Source organism: Phragmites australis, chromosome 5 (assembly GCF_958298935.1).
Source record: "Phragmites australis chromosome 5, lpPhrAust1.1, whole genome shotgun sequence".
NCBI lineage: Eukaryota > Viridiplantae > Streptophyta > Magnoliopsida > Poales > Poaceae > Phragmites > Phragmites australis.
Window position 1 is genome coordinate 29295689 of NC_084925.1, and position 11207 is coordinate 29306895.

Below are 11207 nucleotides of genomic sequence, written 5' to 3' on the forward strand. Positions count from 1 at the left end.
TTTGGAGGGAAAGTTTGAAGTACTTCTGCTACAGTATCCTGTTTGTTCCTTACAATATTGTAAAGGCATGGATATTGTTCTCGCAGAGGTGAGTTTCCCAACCAAAGATCTTCCCAAAATCTGATCTACGAGTCATCTTTGATGTTGAAGGTTCCGAAGCGTAGAAAATCCCGCTTCACCTTTATAAGACTAGCCCAGAAATGAGAATCCCCGGTTTTCCACTGGACCTGCGATAGGGGTTTAGATCCTAGGTATTTATTGTGAATCAGTTGTTGCCACATTCCATCAGACGTGAGCAACTTAAAGAGCCATTTGCTAAGTAAAGCAATATTTTTAGTATCTAGATCCTGAATCCCCAGACCTCCTTGGTTTCTGGGTTGGCACCAAATGTTCCATTTAGCAAGGCGGTATTTTTTTCTTTTGACCGTCATTTTGCCAATAAAATCTAGATCGAAAGTAGTCAAGTTTTTTTAGCACCCCTCGCGATAAAGAAAAGAAAGACATCATATACATGGGAAGACTACTGAACACTGAATTTATCAATGTTAGTCTCCCACCAGTTGAAAGATGCTTTCCTTTCCAACTACTGAGTCTCTTTTCCAATCTTTCCTCGACCCCTTTCCAATCTGCATTCCTCAGTTTTCTATAGTGAATAGGAATGCCTAAATATAGCAGAGGGAGGTCACCAGTCCCAACACCGAAAAGTTCGGTGTACTGTTCGGACATGGAATGGGTCTCACCAAAACAAAACAACTCATTCTTATGGAAATTGATCTTAAGGCCCGATAAAAGCTCAAACGCACAAAGCAAAAGCCTCATATTACGAGCTTTTTCGAGATCATGATCCATAAAAAGAATTGTATCACCGGTATATTGTAAGATAGATATACCATCATCTATAAGATAAGGCACCACTCCATTAATTTGGCCATCTGCTTTGGCCCTTTTGATAAGGATAGCAAGCATGCCAGCTACAATGTTGAATAAAATAGGGGAAAGGGGATCACCTTGTCAGAGACCTTTTTTCGTTTGAAAATAAGGCCCGATGTCATCATTCACTTTAATTGCTACACTTCCTCTCGAAATCAAAGTCTCAATCCAAGTGATCCATTTGGATGAGAAGCCTTTCATTCGTAAAGTTTGAAGGAGAAAGGGCCATTTGACCTTGTCATAAGCCTTCTCAAAATCTACCTTAAAAACTACTTCTCTCAATTTCTTTTTGTGAAGTTCATGTATTGTTTCATGTAAAACGACGACACCCTCTAGGATATTTCGTCCTTGCGTGAACGCAGTTTGAGTTGTGCTAACTACTCGATCTGCAACGGAATTAATCCGGTTTGTGGTTACCTTTGTGAAAATCTTGAAACTGACATTCAGCAAACAGATAGGTCTGTATTGTTGGATCCGATTTGCTTCATTGATTTTCGGTAACAACGTTATAACCTCGAAATTGAGGCTAAACAACGGCAGTTCACCCACATATAATTCGTGAAATAAATTCATCAAGTCAAACCTGATGACATCCCAGAATCTCTGGTAAAATTCTGCCGGAAACCCATCCGGGCCGAGAGCTTTATTGTGTTCCATGCTGAACACTGCATCCCGAACTTCCTTCTCCGAAAAAGGAGTCGTAAGGAAATCATTCTCAACCTGAGAGACCTGAGGGATGTCCTCATTCCTGGATTCATCCAGCGAGAAAGAATTGTCTTCAGACGGCCCAAAAAGGGTTTTATAATAATTGGTAATATAGCCCATTAGGGCCGTCTCTCCTTCGAGTTTGCCTTCATCTTGCTCTAGGCAGTAGATTCATTTCTTCCTATGTTTGCCGTTGGCAACCATCTGAAAGTACTTAGTATTATTATCACCTAGCAGGGCATCCGACACTTTCGCATGTTGGTACAATCTGATTTCTTCTTCACGAAGAAGTCTGGCTAGCCGATCTCTAGATTGAGCTAACTGCTCTCTCTCAAAGTCTGCTCGGCAGCAATATCCAAATCATTAACGATGGACTGAAGGTTGGACTTTTCTTGCTTGTAAGTCCCACTAGAATGGGCCGCCCAACCCAGAAGGTGTCTGCGCAAGGCGCTCATCTTGTTATTCCATCATTGGGTGTGGTTACGACCTTTTACCGGCTTATTCCATATTTCGACCACACGGTCATGGAAATCGTCCCGAGTAAACCAGCTAAGTTCTAATTTGAACTGTCTCCGGTTCCCTGGGAAGGACGCTGTTCCCATGTCAAGCAACAGAGGTATGGTCCGAAACACCTCTATCCAGAACGTGTACACCGACCAACGGATACTTAGACTCACATTCCGTAGTCATAAGAACTCTATCTAACTTTTCAAAAGTTAGATTAGGAAGGGAGTTTGCCCAAGTGAAATGATGACTTGTTAACTCAATTTCTCTGAGATCAAAGCTATCAATAACAGTGTTGAACAGGAAAGGCCAACGGTCATTATATATGTTGTTATTTTTCTCACTGCTATTCCTTATGATATTGAAATCCCCGCCAATCAGGGTAGGGAGGTGGTTCTGCTGGCAAGCACGCACTAACTCCGCAAGGAAGCTGGATTTGAAGTCATCCTACGCTGGTCCGTAGACTGCCATGAGAATCCATTTGAATTTGTCTATCTTATTGCTTAGATGGAATTTAACAAAAAATTCCCCTTCCGCAATCACAGACAAATCTAACGAGGAGGAATTAATCCCGAGAAGAATGCCTCCTGACCTGCCGCGAGGAGGGAGACAATGCCAAACAAAATCTGCACCGCCTGAAAGGCGGGCCTGATTCTTTTTTGACATATCGCGCCTCCCTGTTTCTAATAAGGCCACAAAGTCCAAATTATATCCCTTAATAGCATCTGCAACATACCGAATTTTAGCCAAGTCGGAGAGACCTCTGCTATTTCAGAAGATGCCTTTCATTGGGAAACATTTTTGTTGAATTTTTTTGTCATTTTTCTAGGTCTTTCGCCCTTTTTTCTTAGAGGATGATTTAGATTTCTAGCAGTAGCCAAAAAGGTCACATATTTTTGTGCCTAGCTCCGCCTCATCCCAATCAACCTCGAAAACATCTTTAATCAAATGAGCGAGTAGGTCACCGTCAGGTTCAGTGCACTCGCCATCACTTCTAACAAAAGGATTTATTTCTTTTGTGGAAACATTCTTTGGCCGATTACTCGACTTTTTGCACAAAGGTGTCATCTGCAATCTATCTACTTATATATGTTTTAAAGCATTGATTGATAGGCTAATTTCATTTCTATTACTACCCAGTGACAAGCCTAAATTACCCAAAATGGAAGTAAAAGCAGCATTCAGTAGAGAAGCAATAGAAAAAATGGAAGACGGTTGCAGCATACTTGGATTAGTGCCACAGTGAGCACTAGCTGAGCTTTCCTTCAAAGGGGGATCCAAGTTGCGAGCAGCCGCCCGTCTCATGGCCTTGGCTGTGATATCTTCGTCCGCCGCGGCGATTCCGTCTGGAGATAAGACCGTATTGGCACGGCTGCTTCGGCGAAGAATCGGAGTTGACTTCTGGACCGATTCCATAGCAACTATGGATTGCGGCACATTTTGGACCGGCGCAGCCCCCTGCACCTTTGAACTCTTTGGTAGCGCGCCGTTGTGGGTCAGAGCCATCTGCAGAGCCTGCCCCTCCGCTTGAGGCCACATCTTGACCCTGGGCGCGAAGAGGGCCGAAGTTTTGCGCCCAAGGCATGAGCCCTCTGCAGTACACGAAGGCAAAGCAGACATCATGCACTTCTGAACCGGCTCCTTCTCCATTGATGACGCAGTCAACATGGGAGGCGCCTGCAGCAGGGGCTGCACCTCCTCCACAGGCTGATCAACCTGTGAATCCTGCAAAACAAGAGACGCCGGCATATCCCCCGCAGAATTCTGTAACTAATATGCCTGTTTCGCACATTGTAGTGCTATTTGTTTATTCTAGATCCGCTATGATCAGAGTAATCCAGGTCGACTCAATCCAATTGAGAATTAGCCGTGTATTTTATAGATTTGCTCAGGATATTTGTATCCAAATTTTTTTAATCAAACATTCTGAATCTAGGTTGGATTCTGATATTCATATTGGATTATAAGTTGTATTTTACGTGTCCAAATTTTATTACCGAATCGGACATTTGAATTTGAGTCGGATTTTAACACCCATGTAACATTGGATTTGCTTGAGAAAAATTACGTGCATGTGTGTTAAGAAAATATACGAAGATGATTACGAGGAGTTGTAACTAGCTGGCTCCTCAGGAATAGCCCGTTGAGTAAGACAAAAACCGACCCATTTCAGTCCACTCGGGCCAACAAAGCTTAATCACCACGAAATTAAGTTTACTTAGTTTCCACGTTACGGGAAAACAATGTTTAATCATCACATGCCAGAAGATCGAAACAATAGTCTAGCTGAAATGAACAGTAGGTTTTGTCCAAATGAAGAAAAAACCAGACACACATAGGCGAGAAGTTATAATTTGCTGCACTGCAAAGCTTGAAAATAGTTGTGACTGTAAGGATCAAAATGGACAGAAAGCCCTTAATTCAGGACGAATTTTCTATACAATTTTTCTGTCAGTTAGCGTAACCACATAGAGCAACAAATGAAATAGCATGACATCGAGCGAATTACACACTCGATCGTCAAAGAAAGAAAGAACAAGGTTATATAATCCTAGCAGGCTGCAGCAAGCCATACTTCCATTTCGGAGCTGAATCACGAAGAAGCTCCACTGGACTCACTCGATGCGGCCGCTTTGGGGTGCACCTTCTTCTTCCTCAGCCCAAACACCCCTCCTCCCCTGCTGCTGGCCGCAGCCTTCTTCTCCCCGGAGCAGTGGCGGACTCAGGATTTAGCGATTGGGTATTCAGTATTAAAAAAAATGTTCAATCCAAAATACGAGAAGTCCATAGTAGCGTAAATTTTAAAGTATAAATTGTTCATAGTAGAGAAGTTTCAACTAATTAAAAGAAATTACAAAGCATTTAAAGAAAATTAAATTTAACTTTGTGTTCCTTTATGGCTTGGAAGCGTTTAATGATGTCACTATCCTTAACTTGCACAAAAAATTCACGCTCAATTGCTGATTGCCGAACTGGGCAGTCATAACATAAAGATCATAAATACCTAATATTTGTTGCTATATGGGCTCTTTTCAGTTAGGGAAAAATGCAAACCCCCCTAAAGTCACTTGGATTTTAATTTTCCCCTCCAAAAATTATTTTGTTGCAAAAAAAAAAACCCCCAAAGGTTTGATTTTGTTGCAAAAACACGTCCAAAAATTTAAAAAATTTAAAAAAATCACAAAAAATTCTAAAAAAAAACTAGAGACAATTATAAGACCTTTTGTGAAATTTGTTTTCAAAAATAATATCCTTTACATCATATTACATGGAGAGTAAGTTTGAAAAAAAAGAAAAACGAACAACTCATTTATTAATTCAAGTTAAATGCATAGTTAATTATTTACTAATCCAAAAATTATGAAACAAAATTTTTTAGTCTTCTTACATGATCCTCTATCTTGTAAAAATACATGAAATCTTGAAATAGTTATTGTAACATGCAGGATTGAGTAAATGTGTTGCAGATAGATTAATTCATAACTAATCCATAACACCCCAAAATTAGTGAAATCACTTTTATTAGTTTACTAAAACAATTAGTTTACAATTTGCTGAGTGGTCTGATGAATTGAAGCAGCAAAGATATATATACGTAGTATATGTGCTATATACTTAATTTTTTTTAAAAAAGTTGGGTATTCAATTGAATACCCATGCATCATGGTAGGTCCGCCCATGCCCCGGAGCCGGCACCACCGTTCTTGCTCTTCGCCTCCATGCGCCGCACCTTCTCCTTGTAGGTGTTCTTGAGCACGTACGCCTCCACGAAGTCTCCTCCCATCATGGACGCCATCGCAGATGATTAGCTCCTGCCCTCAACTCTTGCTCCTCACCAACTCGACTGGACCTGGACCGACCCTGCTTCTTGTCCTCTGCTCAGGTAAGCTGCTGCTGCTAGTAGCCCGGCTGCGCGCTTCCCGTGAGCTGTGAGCAGGCTTGAGGTGCGAGCCCGTGCTTTTGTAGGCTCGAGAGGAGCAGGGCGTAGCGTAGACCTGGCACGCAAGCTGAAGCGAAGAAACTGACAGGGCAACGAAGGACCTCGGTTGCTTGGGCGCGCGGAAGCTATCGGCAGATCCGTTGGAAACGAGCTGCGCGTGAGCCGCCGCCGCGGACCAACGAATTCCCGCGCATGTCACGCGTCACGCACCGGACCAAAGGTCTCGCGTGCAACGTAGCTCCCCGTCTGCGACGCGACGCGACGCGACGCGCGCAAAGGCGGCCGCGGCAGGGGGTGGGTGGGATTTGCGCTTGTGCGCCGGTAGCGGGTCAATGGGTGGTGTCATGGCGTGCGGTCGCGCTACCGCGACGGGGCTTCACTCCAGTCTGGGAGCTCATAAATGTTGAGAAACTGACTGAGAGTAGTTTAGTGATTCTACGAAATAACGATTATAAAAGAAAGGTATAATGTATGAGAAAGATTGTCTATTTTTTTATTTATGTTTATAATGGGAGATGTTGTTTTATATATATACTGTTAAAACCCCTAAGAATCAATTCTCAAAAGATACAGATTTATTTCTAGAAGTCAAATCTTTAAAAATTAAGATGGGTTTAAATTCTATTATAAACTTTCAGATTTCCTAACACTCTCTTTGTTACTTCTCACGAAATCATATGTCATACTAAAACTCCTCAAAAATCTAGTGGAAAAAATTAGGAGAAAGAATACATAGCTTGCGATATGGTCACACGAATTATCTCATTAAAAACCTTGACATAAGAAACTTTAGGAAAACTCATCTAAGAGAAAAAGAGTACAATTCACCCAAAAAATACTTCATATAATCATAATTAACTCTGGGCACTTAATCTTTTTGACTAAGATTTAATTTTTCATATTGATATTATGTGAAAATTCTCATCTAAAATATACAACTCTCTAAGCCTCATCATCCTAATACCACGAACACAACTTTCAAAAATAGATGCATGGAATACTTGGTGAATAAATCTACAAGATTTTCATATGACTTGGTATACATTACTTTTATTTCGTTCATATTATGCAATTCATGAGCATAAAAGAACTTGGCGTTGATATGCTTCGTTAAGTTGCTTTTCACATATCCCGATTGCACATATGCGACACATACAGCATTATCTTCATAGACAATAGTATGGGTGTTAGTAGTGTTCAAACCACATTACTACTGGATATGATTGATCACTCTTCTGAGCCATGCGCATTCCCATGCGGCTTCATATAAAACTATTATTTTCAAGTGGTCTGCGAAGTAGATACAAGACTTGGATTTGATGATTTTCAAGAAATTGCAGTTCCACCACATAGAAAAACATACACAGTCTGTGATTTCGATGTATGCGGGTCTGACAGGTACTTAGCATCTGTGTATCCAATCAGACTTAGGTCCTGATTCTTTCTGTAGGATAATCCCAGATCTTTGCTACCTTACAAATAATGTAGAATATCCTTCAAGCTCTTCCAATACTTTTTAGTGGGCTCTACATTATATCGTGCAAGTAGGTTTACTACAAACGCTATGTCTAGCCTAGTGCAACTAGCTAGATACATCAGCGCACCTATTGCACTTAAGTATGAGAATTCCGGTCTCAATACTTCCTCCCCTCTTCTCTAGGTCTATAGGGATCTTGATCTTCTTGCAATGATCTTCTGACCATAGGGGTTTTAGCGGGAAATGATTTTCAAAATCAAACCACTCTAACACCTTCTGAGTGTAGTTTGATTGATATATAAAGATTTCATCTGCCACATGCTCCAGTTGCAGGTCCAAGCAAAATTTGGTTTTACCCAAATCTTTCATTTCGAATTTAGACTTCAAGTATAAACTTGCTTCTTCTATTTCTTCTTCTGTACCAATGATATTTAGATCATCTACATATACAAATATTATGTAAAATCCATTCTGGGACCTTTTTATAAATACACAGGGACAATCTGTGCTATTTGTGTAGCCTCATTTTTCAAGAAATTCACTTAAACGAGTGTATCACATTCTACCTGACTGTTTCAACCCATATAACGACTTCTTCAATTGTACGCTATAAAGGTGTCTATTTCCTCTATCTTAATTTGAAAATAGTATTTCTTCAGGTACCTTCATATAAATATCTGAATCTAGGCTTTCATAAAGATATGTGATCACAACATCCATTAGGTTCACTTCCATTGAGATTAAATATCTAAAGGTAATGATGCCCATCATCAGGGAATAGGTTTTTTCATAATCAACGCCTGATTGTTGAGTGAAACCTTGTGCCACTAGTCGTGCTTTGTACCTCACAATTTCATTCCTTTTATTCCTCTTATGCACAAAAACTCACTTGTATCCTACTAGCTTGATGTGGAGAGGTGTGCAATATACTGGCCCAAAAACATATCTTTTGTTCAGGGACAACAATTCAGTTATTATTGCCTTCTATCAGTCTTCTCAAATCTGATCTCATTCTACATTCAGTGAGCGATGCAGACTCAGGGTCATGATATATAATTGTGGCAATTTTGTTTGTGAAGTATGTGTCAAATATTGTTGTTGCTCTATTCCAGTATTCTTTTGAATTCACACAATTTATTGCTATTTCATCATTGACTGCACTTTCAAGTGCTTCTTCATCTTGCTCTTCATAATTTGTTACTGTTATAGCAAGATCCTTTAGTTTACCAGTGTCAAATTTAATGCACACATTTTCGCTGATTTCTTCCTACGTGGGAAGATTCAAATCTGGTATGCCTACTTCCTAAGGTTTCATACCATCGTCAGATCTCAACTGGCTCCCCTTCTTTTTCCTTTAGGCACTCTTGTGATCGACTATGGTAAGCTCTTATTTTTCACTTTTTCCATACATCTCCAGCTATTTGGGACTTGAGAAACTGAATTTCTTGTCCTTTTATTATTTTTTGGAGCTCCTGGGATAAGATAAGGGGTACTTTCTTTTGGTACTTTCACTCTCTCTGGTGCATTACGTGCAGGCACATGTGACTTAGTTACGCTCTTCAAATCATAAAAATGATTAGGTAGATTGTTTGCTAATTTTTGCAAATCATGATTTTCTGTACTTTATTATTTGCTTCGCTAGTGCAAGGATCATGTGATGCAATTCCTTCAGCCTGCCATATAATTTTTTGATATTTTTCATTTAAGGGTATATTTCCTCCCCTAATGACAGAAAATTATTTTCATCAAAAATGCAGTCAGCGAAGTGGGCCATATGCAGATTTCCAGTTGTTGGTTCTAAATATCAGATTATAGATGCAGTCTCATAACCGATATATATTCCAACTTTCCGCAAAAGTCCCATAGCGTTTCGTTGTGACGGCGATATTGGCACATCAATCATACATTCAAATTTGTGTAAATGAGAAATCTTCAGAATTACCCATTACACTAGTTGCATAGGTGAATGAATGTTGTAGGAGGATGGTCTATAATTAATGAGGGTTGCGGCATGTAAGACTGCATGTCCTCAACATGTAGAAAACAAATTACAGCACTGCAACAATGGTCTAGCAATGAACTTTATTCTCTTTATCAGCGCTTCGACTAGTCTATTCTGAGTGTGGACATGCGGTATATAATGTTCAACTTTAATTCTCATACCAATGCAATAATCATTGAATGCTTTAGAAATAAATTCTCCAGTGTTATCCATTTTGATGGACTTCACTTGATGATCCAGAAAATTATTCCTGATTTGTATAATCTGCGAGATCAACTTTGCAAATGCGTGGCTATGAGTAGATAATAGACATACATGCGACCACTTCAAGGATACGTCTATTAATACCATAAAGTATTGAAATGGATCAGAAAGCGGCTAAATATGATCACAAATATCTCTCTGGATTTAGTCCAGGAATACAGGGATTTTATCTTATACCTTTAAGGTAGACAGTTTTATTATTTATTTTTCGGTAGCACATGCAAGGCATACAAAATCTTCATGATTCGGAAAATTCTTCACAATTATGCCATGACCTTATGAGTTAGTAATTATGTTTTTTCATTATTCTAAGATCAGGATGACCTAATCTATCATGCCATAGGAAGAATAATTCTACACTACGAAACACAATCTTCAAGATAGTGAACATTTCAATACTCTAATGCGAGTGTAGTACAAGATATTGCTCATGGAGGGAAGTTTTTCTAGTATTCTCACTTCACTATCATGCTTAGTAATGTATAGGTACTCCCTACTATCTTCTTCACCAGTTTCTACATGAAAACCGTTAGCGTGAATATTTTTAAAACTTAATAGATTCATTATAGATTCAGGGTACAACAATGCTTATTCAATGTGTAAAGTAATGCACATAGGTAGTATGATTGTGGCTCTTTCAGAATCTACTATGCATTTATCACTACCAATGATAGCCATTACTTTTTCAGAGCTATTTCCAATAGACTGAAAATACACTTTTTCTCTTAAGATACTGTTTGTGGTTCCACTATCCACAATACACACTTCCTCCATGCAGACGCCACATATATTCTATAAATAAAGCATTCAATCATTCACATGCGAGAAAGTAGCAACAAGACTAAATGCTTTATTAACTATCAAAAAAATTGTTTGCAGCTAAGATTGCTCTTCTAGAGCTTACATTTATTCACTCAATCCTTCTAAATTCAGCAACTAAGTAAATGGCTAATTACTCTAATTCTAGATAGAGTATGTGTAATATCTGACTACTTCATCTTCAATGGCTTTCTTTTCCACTACATCCATTACGGCATCATCTATGGCAGTGGAGGAGGGCAAAATAGAGGCCTCCGCATTTTTCATTGGGAGGTCTTTCATTACCAGTACAGGAGCGTCATCAACTTCCATATGAGATACTTCCCTTTCAACTATTGTTGCTTTGTCCACTTCCATCCCACTGCAATGGTCAGGTGAGCTTCTGGCTGCTCCTTCTTCTTCTTTCGGTATGCTTCCACAACATACTTTGGTGCTTTGCAGATTCGAGACTAATGGTCCCAAACACCGTACTTATAGCATGTCTGGTTCTGCTTACCATATGGCTTGACTTCTTTCTTTGTCTTGCCATTATCATCACCAGGCTTAACTTTATCTGTCACCACTTT

General features: G+C 39.6%; 1 protein-coding gene across 1 annotated transcript; it reads right to left on the reverse strand.

Moving 5' to 3' along the window:
• Positions 1 to 4480: 4480 nt before the first annotated feature.
• Positions 4481 to 6143, reverse strand: LOC133917929 (uncharacterized). The gene is made up of 2 exons (XM_062361741.1): positions 5806 to 6143; positions 4481 to 4860 (listed from the first exon to the last, which is right to left on the reverse strand). The coding sequence occupies exons 1-2, from the start codon at positions 5933 to 5935 to the stop codon at positions 4733 to 4735; spliced, it is 258 nt and encodes an 85-aa protein (XP_062217725.1). The 5' UTR covers positions 5936 to 6143; the 3' UTR covers positions 4481 to 4732.
• Between the last annotated feature and the right edge of the window lie 5064 nt (positions 6144 to 11207).